Raw genomic sequence first — 12,499 nt, 5'->3', positions numbered from 1 at the left:
GGTCCCCCCTCCCCCAAACCCCGGGCAAATCCCTTTGCCAAAACAAGCCCCAGCCCCAGGTGGATAGAAGACAGGAGTCACAAAATGAGCTTTCCAGATGGCTCCACCTGGCAGGAAAGAAATCTTATGGCACGACTACAAGACAACAGAGGAAAACTGAAAGTGCCTTCCAGCAACAAGAGTACAGCTATTTGCTAAGGAGACCACTTTCCACACACCCTGGCATCCTCATCACCACAAATCAGACTCTCTGTGTGGAATGGTGACTTTGAAGATGGGAAACACTGGAAATATGGAGAAAATGACATTAAATTTACAGTGTAGTAGTAGAGAGCTTGTATTCTCACCCCATTTCCTATAGGTCAGTGACTTACAAATACTTCTTTGCTTTAAGACACGTCCTGTTAGCCAGTCACTGGTGTGTCATGCACAACAATTTCAAGAATCTCAGAGATCAGACTGATAAACACTCATCATGCAATAAGACAATTAGCATGATGGCTATCAAGAGGAGAAAACTCACGTCTCGCAGCTACCACAGAACAAACATTTATACTTACTGTCCTTGTGGTGCCACCGAACTGCATGCAAGTAGGACCCACAGTAGTGAAACATGAACTCGTGCTCCGACTTCTGAGCTCTTCCTTGCAGTAAAGGCACCAAGTTTCGTCCATCAATCACCCTAGTGTAACGGGGAGAAGCATATTCACGCGGGGGCAAACCTGACAGTGAACCGCGTACTTATTACTGCCTTTGCACTGGCTACACCAGTGCTTGAGACAGCACACGGAATAATTTGGTCATAGATTTAGAGCAGCCAGCAGACCTCCAAGACAGTATTTAAACCTCTAGATGATTTTTTTTTAAATTTTAACAGCTGGTTCAACTCATTCCCATTTAGCTACACATAAACAATATTTAGAGCTTGGTCTAGTGGAACAAAGTAATTTATTCAGGAAATCAATACAAATCTCATAATTGTTTAGATTTAGCAATTTTCAAAAGAGCTTAAATAAATCCACTGAGCAAGGATGGGTTTAATGACTTTAGGAGGTATTTGTAAGCATCCATACATCAAGTCAATTATTACCAAAGAAACCTCAGCCACTAATTCTTTTCCTGAATGATGCTGAACATGGGTTTGAAGTTAGGACCTGGTCTTTGGCTGGAGCAACTCCTCTGGCCCTGAGCACACCAGTGGGCATACCTGGGAGAGTTTGCTTTAAGAGTCTAAAATCTTAGGCCAGGCTTGAGGCTAAGCAGTATTTGTGGGATCTCTAAGGATGATAAGAAACACAATAAATTTTTAGTAGTTAGTTCTCCTATCAATCTCTCCTGTTAAATACATCTCCATACCTGTCCTGGGGCAATATTCCTCCAGCCAGATGAACAACCGTGGGATAAATATCCATAAGGCTCGTAGGTTCATTAATAACTCTGCCTTCAGGTAACACTCCTGGCCACCTAAGTACTCCTGGCACACGGATCCCTCCTTCCCAGCCTCCCATGCCTTTTCCACCTGCAGTGAGATGAATCAATGTATGGCAGTTCAGAGACAAACACAAAACTCTTCACTGCCTTGTTGCATTTGAACATACAGAAAAAGATGCAGTAATACACTGCTTATCCAACAGGTTTGACTCTTCAATTTGCATTGGACTTCACATATTTTATAAGTGATGTATAACTCATCCAACCCTAGAAAGACAGGGGGAGGCAATCTCTATTTTAACTGTGACTACAGGTGAGGGTAGGAATAATAAATCTACCTTTGAAAACCTATGTTCAGCAACAATAAAACGGCTTCAACCTTCTGTTATCCTCCATTTCATGGGTTTCCTGCACTGATCCGTGTTATTGAAGAGCTTCCCAGCAAAACAAAAGAGGAGGAACTGGAAATGGAAGAACCTGAAGAAATATTTGATTTCTTCAAATTCTTCTTGTAACACAGGACTTACTAATGAGTATCCTATTTTAAACAGCTAAAAAATTTCTTATCTTTATGGCCATGGATTCCCTTCAAAATATATGCCCTTAACACTTCTATTTCCTTTCTATTTCACTTCTATTTTGCTTTATGCATCTCTTCCTTTTCTGAAATTGAGATTTGGACCTGAGTCTTCCAATGCTTAATGCAACACCTTTTAACTCAGAAGCAAAAAAAAAACGTGAAATTGTACCATATACACTTTACTTCAAACGGCAGGAAAACACCTTTTCTCAACCTGCTACTAACAGAAATTAACCTAATAAATCATCTTGAAGCTGGAGGTATGAAGGCAAAAATCTATCTAACTCCCAAAGCAGAAACCTGGTTTAATTTGTATATACAATAAAGATAAAATATTGTCTTCGTTAGATCCCACCAGGCTTATGAATTGGTCTTATCATCCACAAAGAGAAGTATTTTCTCGAGTAAAAGCAGGAAGTGAGATGGAGGACAAACAGACTAACTGAAAGCCCTTTCCTCTCATAAAGGCCAGCAACCTCCACTGCTCAGCAGCAGAGCATACACCTTACGGGAGCCAAAAATCCCTTTCTTCTGCCTCTGCTGCACCCTGTAGAGCAGCTCAAGAAGGTTTTGAAATGGAAGAAGCCTGTTTGAGGAAAATCAAAACACCAAAAGTTTGGGCAAGACAGGGACGGTTCATTGATCATAACAGAGGCTAAGCCCTGACGCACTGTCACGCATTCATGACAGGTCAGGATGAGGAGGTCTGATGACACGGGGCTGTTGGGGTGAGTGGAAGAAAATGCAATGAATGCAGAGTCCTTTGGCTTGAAAAAAGCCACTGTACTGCTCAGCAGTCTGAAGAACGATTCACAGCAGAAAGGGATGAACAGGAGGTAAAGAGTGAGATCCTCTTAGACCACTAAGGCAATTTGGATTTTATGCCAATCGCTGATTTTGAAGGCATATAAAAGCATATGGGGAATAAATTTTTGCTGCGAGTCATGACACAGTGTGCCCCTACTCTATTCTGTATTGATTAGCTAGGCAGCAACGATTTCTGGAACATGATGAGAAAAAGAAACAAGCAAATCAGGAAACAGTCCTGTTGCGAAGAGAGGAAAGAGATGTGTGTGAACAAGGAAAGAGATGGAGGGGAGGGGGGAGAGAGAGATATTATTCAGTATAGGGAACTATCACATTTTTTCCAGCACCTTTTACTGGAGAACACCAAATAAATTACAGGTATCAAGCTAGAAAAAACCTTTGCCAAGGAGATGAATAATAACGCTTGCACTTTGAAAACAAAACAAAAAATGTTACTTGGGATTGAAGTACCTCTGTATGTCACATATATTTCAAGCTAAAAATGCAACTCATTTCAGCTTCAATAGCTTCAGCCAGGCAAATTTATTATGTTTGATTCTAATGGTCATGTAAAGTCACAGTGGTCTTCCTACCTTTATAGATACCATTCCAGCCACCTAGCTGGGAAGATCCATCCTGAGCCTCCAAGTGTCCTCCATGATCAGAGCCAAAGTATATGAAGGTATGATTTTTCAAACCTTGTTTCTCAAGTGAACCCAGAATTTTGCCTTAAATTTAAGAAGAGAGACAGCAAGGTTCCTATTAACCAATTAGAAAGATCAAGCCACACTGATGTTTCAATAATAATCCATTGCAATGACCTATGTTTGTAATAGCTGAGATTTTTTGTAGGTATTTTGGCCTTATTACTTTTCCTGCTTTAAAACAGACAGGTGTATGTGTCTGAAACAAATCCTTCATGAAGAATACTTACCCACCATCCAGTCCATTTCTTCTACATTGTCTCCATATAAACCATGACGGCTCTTCCCAAGAAATTTTGCCGTGGTAAAGAGAGGGGTGTGAACATGTAAAAAGGAAACAAAGAGGAGGAATGGTCCATGCCTGTTTCTTTAAAAGAAACCAAAAATAAATGCGTGTGTGCTTGGAATATTTTGAAAGGTTTCATACTCATCCATGCACAGACACACACATTGGGTCTAGACTGTGCCCCTGTCTAGTGCATTCCCATTCAGCACAACTGGCAGTTTTCTTTTTACATGAAATGTGGGCAGGAAAGATTGTTTTCAGCCAGATTATTTTCAAATTCCAGTGTGTAAAGAGGCATAGCATTTGTACTGTGCTTAAACGAATCTGATGTCTAATTCTGATAACTTTTTAATTAAATGCAACTGGATACAGTCTCATATTTAATATTCTTGGGGTTTTTCTTAGATGGCCACTTGCAATTTTCAGTATATGTATGTTTTCACAGACTTTAAGAATAGTTAGTTTCCCTGTTCTACAGGAATACACCTGAGGCACAGAAACATTACAGAAAGCTGTGCAGGCAGAACTCCAATCTAGAAAATGAATGACCATACTTGGCTTCCTTCTCAATCCATAAAGACAGATTTAAAGTGTTTTGAGATTTTCACATGAAACAATTTTGTACATCACACATGTTATCTAGGTGTTTTGTAGGATTTGTGCTCTTTTTCATAAATAAGGCTTATAGAGTGAAGTATAAAAATTAGCTGGTTAATCTCAGAGCAAATATAGTAATGGCAGATTACAGGGCATAGTGAGATAATCATGTATCATTTGGTTAAAATCCATCTGATTTACTGTAGCTTCCAATGTAAGACAGTTGCAATTAAAATTTAAGTCCTTTAGGTTTCTACACAGAGAATTGAGATATGAGTTTCAAAGCAGTTGTCACAATACTGCTATAGTTACTGAAGAAAAATACACAATATTCCAAGTGCCCGCAACATCCTGACCCCTTTAAAGAAAGCTACAGACAATCATTTACCTTTTGATAAATGACACCGCCTCCTTCAGCATGAGGGAAGCAGTCCTCTCTAACTTCATCGGCTGCTCAGAGACATCGTGGTTCCTCATCAGGATACAGTTCCAATACTGCACAAAGCCGTAACTGGAGTACCAAGAAATGAAGAAAAGGCTGCCCACCAAAGTAAAACAGGCAATTATCTTCCAGCGGATGGAAATCAATCCAGTCAGTTTTCCAGCAGTAAGAGTGAGCACAGCAAGGATAATTATCTGGCTGTAGAGCCAAAGCTTAGCTTGAAGGGCTACATCCAGCTCTGGAGGTTTGTTTTCTTGACAGTTGTTTAGAAGTGTGAAAGGCATACCATAAAAGTAGTCAAACCCATGGTTGAGAGGATGGTGACAGTGATCATTGAAGGATTCACAGTTTAGACCTTGATGCCACTTTCCTGAAGGTTTTAAAGCATGAAAGAAATTAGAACATTCAGGTGGACAACTCAAAAGGAGCCCCAGCTAGCATCATGAGCATCTGAGTGGGAATTAGTTGAGTCACTCCTTTTTTCAATGGAGTACCAACGCATTCTCCTCATGCACAGGGATGCTGGGCGAAACCAGTGCCTAATCAGGTGAATGGCACACCTTAATGGGTGATCCCCAAATGATCATGGGATAAACAGAGAAATTTGCAAGATGCTCAGGTACTCCGCTAAGGGTCACATAAAGATGGGATTTCATTACCTTTCAATGAGGATCAGGGAATTAAGAAACTCTAACTCCCTGGCTACTTTAATACATTCCTTTCCTAACTTTCAATTGTTTACTTGCAACTTCAATTTAACACAAGGTTATAAATTTACTGGAAGATCCAGTGAACTTTTGGCCAGTGTCGACGGATATCTTGATCACCAAACTCAGGAAGATGATTTCTCAGGCACATTCCTACTCCATATGAAAGGAGAAAAGGCTGTAAGCCACAGGTTTGCTGGGTTATGCGATTGCCAATTACAGACTCAGCCAGGAAGACTACACTTTATTAGCTCCTGATTCACTGCAGCCACATCTGTTTCTAGCACTTGGAGATGATAATGCATTTAGCACAGCTTGCCCCAACCTCCCCAGCTTTAAGGGACCCAGTGCCACCCTACCTACCTATTTATGGAAAGGGATTTACTGCAGGAGTGCCTGTCACTTGACAGTAATAAAACTGAATGGAAGGGAAATGGAGACCTTACTAGTGGAATTAGAAGATATTTGCCAAAGGAATGATGAATCTCGAAACTGTTGAGGTCTGACCAAAGTTCCAGACAGGAAGGTGCTCTGGGGCAGTGTTTACCTGACACCTTTACATTTTGGCTTCATCTGAGGAAACCACCACTGTATCATGCCTCTTTGGGACCTCTGTATCATGCCTCTGTTGCCCAGAGAAGCTGTGGATGCCCCATCCCTGGAAGTGTCCAAAGCCAGGCTGGATGAGACTTTGAGCAACCTGGTCTAGTGGAAGGTGTCCCTGCCCATGGCAGGGGGGTTGGAACTAGATGGTCTTTAAGGTCCCTTCCAACCCAAACCATTCTATGATTCTGTGACCTCATCTATGAGACACTTGTGCTTCATCTTCTCCTCTGTGGTACAAACTTGGCCCCTTTCTTGCCCTATCCTCTTTCATTTCTCTGCCTCTTGCCTCTGAAAGGCAGATGAAATACTTAAAAGACATTGCTTTGGTTGAAACAATCTTCACATTAGTGGAACAATCACAGTGCACCAACCCATGAAAAAACCTAGGGCCAAGTAAAATCAATGCTCATCCATTATAATCATGAGACCGTTTTCAATTCTTCCTGTTTCAGGTGCCCTGTACAGTCAGTACCATTGTCATAAAATTCTTTAGACTGCAGTATTTTTAGTAGCCTTGTAAATGTAAGGGTTTCCCCCCCACCTTTTGGAGAGGATTCATACCTATTACAAATGGACCATTTAGCGCAAACACAGTCCCTACATTCTCTTCCTGTAACTAGTGTGTTCTTCGAGGGCATTTTAAGGAACACATTTCCCCTTACCTATCAGTCCAGTGGTATAGCCTTGTTGCTGCAGCAGCCTGGCAAATGTCGTTTCATTAACAGGGAGCCCTCCTGACCCGGCGTTCCACTGCAGCGCCCGGTACCTGTTGCTGGATGCCATCCCTGACAGAAACAGCTCCGGTCACTCCTCCCAGCCTTTCACTCTCTGACGGCAGAGGCTGGGCTGCTCCCACCGACCTCTGCATCAGGAGCTCAACCTGAAGTCAGAGTTTCTCACAAGATGTAAAGCTGAGCTTACTTTGTAGGCAGTCACTTTGGTGTGTCTAAGTTCTACAGGTAGTCAGGAGTTACATTTCACAACAAATACTGCTTGGCACTGGTTTTACCACCGAAATGATGATAAATCAGTGGTGACAGTATATAGCAGGTTTTATTTTCTGCCCTTCTGAGTAACTGTGTTAGTTTAGTCCTTCTGCTTTTCATCCAAAATGAAAGAGATCAGTTGCATTTCCCTGTATCAGCGGGATGTTGTATAAAGTTAGGTGAGATACAGTTCACCCAACATACGTACTGATTGTGCACTTGGCCCCAAAGGAGGCATCTAATTTTCCCATATAATGCTTGGTGAGAGATGGATATCTATCAAGTCCTCCAAAAGGCATCTTAGGTAGGTGGGAAATGGATCCAATGCTCCGTTTTCACCAGTGTGAAAAATGTGACCTTTTGCACTGCGTTGGCACTGAACTTGCCCATTTCTTCCTAGGAGCCCTGTCTCAACCCCTTACCTCTAACCATCACCATCAAGAGGAATTCCATCGTTTGCCTCAGGCTCCTTGCTCTAAGGAAGTGACAGCTATCACTGCTGCTGGCATTTCCCCATACCTATCTATTTTCATCACACAGATCTCCCACATCCTATAAAGCCAGGCTAAAGCTGGTGAGGCAGTGGTCCCCATTCAGAAGTTACTTATAGAAAGTTTGAGTCTCTAGCAGTGTATTTTCTATCTCAGGCTGAAGAAACAGCTGGATTCTCCTGTTCCAGTATCTATCAGCTATTGTAGTACCTCAGCCGCACCCACAGAAATTTGTAATTCAAAACGGGTCCAACCTGATCTGATGGGGTATCTGCCAGTGAGGAAAGCTGCTCTGCTCGGAGTGCAAAGTGGAGCCGCAGCAATGTGCTGAGTAAGTTTCACTCCTTCTCTTGCCAGACGGTCAATGTTCGGGGTCCTAATAAAAACATTTTCAAGTTTAATAGAAGCTAAGTCATATGAAACTTATCTTTATAAATTGCCAAGAACTAGAGCTTTTGCACAGTTCCTCAAAAAAAAAAACCCAAACCAAAACCCACCAAACGAATCTCTTCTTTACATAATGCAGGACTGACATAGTAACAAGTTTGATACGGCGGGTGATATGAGCTGTAGCCACTGGAGAATCCATTCTCAGGACACAGCCATAGAGTGCACTTGGCAACATGGAAAAGAAACCTAGGCATTGTTGGCACTGCTATTTCAGTTTTATTTTCAGACTAAGAAAGGATTATCTAAGAAAGGCTGATGTCTTCCTATTCCAGTACTTCCAACAGATCACTTTTGCCAGCACATTTAGACGAAGAATTTCAAAGTTTGTTGAGCCAGAGATTCTCACAGGGTGTCTGAAGCTCTTGGAATCAAGACTTCCTGCTCCATGTTTTTAACGTGTGCTATCTATTTTATATCACAGCAAACACCTTTACATAGTTACATTTGTATGGAAGCCTAGCTCTCCCAGAATAATGGACTACAACACCACAGAGCGTGAGAAAGAGGCCTCTTGTCCAGCTTCACCACCACCAGAGGAGGACACGAGTTCCACAAGCACATTCCCAAGCCCACCTACATCCTGTGAGGGAGATGCACCCAGAGCATGCCAACAAAATGTCTGCGCTCCACTTAGAGGACATGTTGGGCTTATAAGATGTGCTTTCAGTTCTGCTCTGCTGTTTTAGTTTTGAAGGAATGTAATCACTAGTTTTGAAGGCACATAATCACGTAATAATTAAGTGGGTCAATCCATGTGAATCTGGATCAGTGTTTTGGAAGAGGCTGCAAGCAAGTGGATGAGGGATTCTGGAAAAGCATTGGGTGGATAAGAGTAAGGCTTAACTATGCATGAAAAGGAACAAAGAAATTTATGCATGAGAAAACAGTAACTAATACTAAAACAAGTGGCTGAAGAGTTATAGCACATGGAGGAGGGGATGGGAGGAATTCCCAGAAAGAACTTAAAAACCAAAATAAAAATGTATTTTTTGGGTTGTTCTTTTCTTTTCTTAAATTTTTTTTTCCTTTTACTGTATACCGTTTACTTAGGCCCCAGTCCTAGATGCATATAAACAAGTAGTTAAATGCACAATTACTAGAGCCTTGGATTTAAAGATTAAGAAAATTTCTTATTTTATAATTAGTCTTAATTACCCATTATAGGTGTTCAAATATATTGTCCCGAGAGATCTTTTACCTTATGGTATTGTTCCCATAACAACCTACATCTCCGATGCCAAGATCATCGGCCAGAAACAAAAGTATATTGGGTTTAGAATCCATAGCTGTACTCAAGCCAAACGTGTTCCAGATGAAACATGAAGTCAGTGCCATTAAGAGGTACCTCCTGAAACACAACAGAATAACTTTCACATACGTGACTTGTTGGAGAGTGATGGGACCCCTCTGGCAGCAGACCTGGAGCATGAAACAAAACATTGGGAAAGAGGAAAGCATTTTACTGGTTCCATTTCTTCCATCTCTACCACCTCGATCATTCCAGTCAAAGAGGCTGCAGTAGCCTTTCGACAGCCCAGGAAGGAAGGGCATAAGTGAAGGTTGCCATCTTATTCATTTGGCCTAGGAATTTTCATCTTGAATCACTTGCATAGAATTTGGAATGTATCAAAAACTTCAAAGAGCTGAGGAAAATTAGTGTTTCTAAGTTTCATAAATTCTATGAAAATTCAGGTTATGTGCCAAAGTCACTCTGGCATTTTCTAAATATCTTGTCTCCAGTGAATGAAGCAGTTCTAATTATATTTGGAAGGGAAATGAAAAAACCTAAACAACCTCTCTCCTCCAACTCTCGAACACCTGAACTTGAGGTCATCTCCTCTCCCACCATCCTAAGACACCAGCCCAGCCCCATACCAGCGTCAACTACGTTAAATATCTGCAAAACCCAGAATTTACATTTTTACATATACATGCCAGAATTGTTATATAAACGTGCCTAGAAGCTACGTGTTCCTCCAGGTAAGTATTGCTGATCAACAGTCTTAAGACCTAATCCTGGATTGATTTTTCACTTGGACAGAGTTATCACTGCAATACATACTAATTTCATGGGACACGGGGCAGCAGCAACTCTCTAGCACAGTCTGAGAAAGGTCCTGCAAACCATTCTAGGATTTGCAGCTTTGGTGCGAAGATCCTGTATACAAAACCACGTTACTGAATGAACAACTAACCATCACCTCTAGCAGGCAAACACAACACACAGGACTTACTGTAAACATGACTATGAACTCCCAGCTGTAAATAAGTAACCAATGGCAATGGGAATTTAATCATCCAAGAGCAAAGTTCCAGTGGGTTTTTTTTTGTACCTTCTACTATTAAGTTACAACAGTGATTTATGGAGCTGGGGTGAAACCCTGCTTTACAAGCACTGTGGGCAATTTCCATCTCTATACTTGGATTACTGGTTTTCGGGAAAGGAGAATTTTCTGTTTGCCAATGTAGTATCTCCTCAGGGTTATGGGGCTTTATACTGGTATAATGAATCCTTTCACAGCACTAATACATTCAGTTAGAGCTGCGGGGAGAAGGTCTCTAAAGGACCCTGGAAATAAGCAGCCCCTGACAACCCATTTCAGTCACTCGAGCATTCTTCCTTCCAAGCTGGGGACAAGAGTACTGCTCTCCACCTGTCATATTAAAAAAAAAAAAAAAAAGGAAAAAAGCACAAATTATGAAATTTGCTATCACTGGTGTCTGCAGCACCATCCTAGAACTTTGTTTTCTCATGGTGTTAAGTGCTGGGTATGTGCTGATCCCTGTGGTAATGCTGCTTGTGGATTCCAGTTTTAAGGACAAATTCCATCTTGGGTAACCTGCTGCTTACAGTTCCAAGCCCATATCCTACACTGTTACGTAGCATTACCGTACATTATAAAACAACCATGCTTAGAGCTCAAAGTGATTATCTTTCAGCAATATGCGGAGGAATACTGCAAGAAATAATCAGTTGCTAAACACTGATAAATCTTGAAGACAATAGACTTGAAAGAAAGTAGAACATAAAACATGCATATAGATACACACACATATATATAGCTTCTCAGCATTACCTACAAAGCTATTTCTGGAAATAATAATGTTAGAGGCATAGCCAGAGACTCCCACTTGAGAGAAAGACCTCATTGTTTAAAAACATGAAGACATTAAATAAGTATGTAGTTAAGATGGTCAAAAAATAATTTGGCAGCTAGTATTACTAAGCGGTTTTACAACATCTACTTAATGAAATCAGGTAAGTGCAACAACCAGGCCACTATTTATATAACTCTTAGTTACGAGACTTAACATGGACTTACACAGTAGTTGAGCTCCCATAGCTTTATTGACAGCGATCTTCTGAGGACAGGTTAGAAACCATTGGCACAGGCAATCAGATATTGAAAAAACCCTACTAAACTACAAAATTTGGTGCCTGTACTGTCTTACAATTATTTTCTAAGATATTATGGCTTTGCTTAGCGCGCACTTAGAGAATGACAGCATTATGAGATTATAGCATCCTTCTCTTCAAGATATCTGCTCTTCCTACAAGATTTCACAGGGAACTTATATCTGCGTGAGAGCCTGGCACCTTAGACTACTACTTTAAGAGCCCGTACTAAGTGAAACAACTTCAGCACAGCGTGGGGCTCCCAGTCAGGGAGGAATTAACAAACAAACAAAAAAGAGGGGGTGGAGCAGAAAATGATTATACGATTTTTAATGGAGTTGAATTTCTCACATGGGAGTAAGGAAGGGAACAACAAAGACTTAAAGCAAATGAAGCATCAGGAAAAATCATTCATTTGAGCCCAGGGTTGCTTGCGAAAAAAAGGTGGGTCAATTCAAACAACACAATTTTAATTCTGCCAAATAGAAACAAGTATATGCAGGGAGCCAGAAAGCTGTTTACCTGAAGAGAATGGCAGCAATGGCTGCAGAAGGCAGCCGTGCAATCATCTCCTTGGGGGTAGCGATCCTGAAAATAAGCATACAGCAAGTAACAAATTGAGCACAGTTACTGGTGTGATACTGGAGGAAAACAAACAAACAAAGAACTCAATCCTTATAGCTGTTTGCAACAGAGGGACTAGCAAGATGATTTTACCTCAAAGAGATGAGTACTGGATGGGGTCAAACTGTACTGACCAAAAGCACACTATTTTCAAAGTGAAGTTTAAGAACTGGAGAAGGGGCAGAAAAACATGTCTAAATGATTCAAGAGTAGGAAAAGATGTTTTGCTTTGAGAGGACAAGAGCGCAATCGAGAACAAGACAGTAAAAGATTAATTAGCGAGTAAATTCATGGGAGAAAACAGAGGTCTTAAAGCTCATCAATTTTGCCGAGACAAAGCTAGTATTTGGAAGGTGAACTCGGGTAAACAGAGCATGCATTTTCTGCAAGC

At 41.1% G+C, this 12,499-nt stretch overlaps 1 protein-coding gene across 1 annotated transcript in view; it reads right to left on the bottom strand.

The window, feature by feature from the left end:
* Positions 1-12,053, bottom strand: part of LOC104513078 (arylsulfatase D-like) — a 12,300-nt gene extending 247 nt beyond the window's left edge. The window contains 10 exon segments of the mRNA XM_010156306.1: positions 18-107; positions 561-682; positions 1,357-1,519; positions 3,412-3,546; positions 3,753-3,889; positions 4,794-5,217; positions 6,823-6,945; positions 7,892-8,013; positions 9,286-9,435; positions 12,007-12,053. Coding sequence (XP_010154608.1) covers positions 18-107; positions 561-682; positions 1,357-1,519; positions 3,412-3,546; positions 3,753-3,889; positions 4,794-5,217; positions 6,823-6,945; positions 7,892-8,013; positions 9,286-9,435; positions 12,007-12,053 — 1,513 coding nt within the window.
* Between the last annotated feature and the right edge of the window lie 446 nt (positions 12,054-12,499).

Source organism: Eurypyga helias, unplaced genomic scaffold, assembly GCF_000690775.1.
Source record: "Eurypyga helias isolate BGI_N326 unplaced genomic scaffold, ASM69077v1 scaffold30707, whole genome shotgun sequence".
In the NCBI taxonomy this organism is placed as follows: Eukaryota; Metazoa; Chordata; class Aves; order Eurypygiformes; family Eurypygidae; genus Eurypyga; species Eurypyga helias.
Note: the sequence above shows the minus strand (reverse complement) of the source record. Positions and strands in the feature narration are given on the sequence as shown.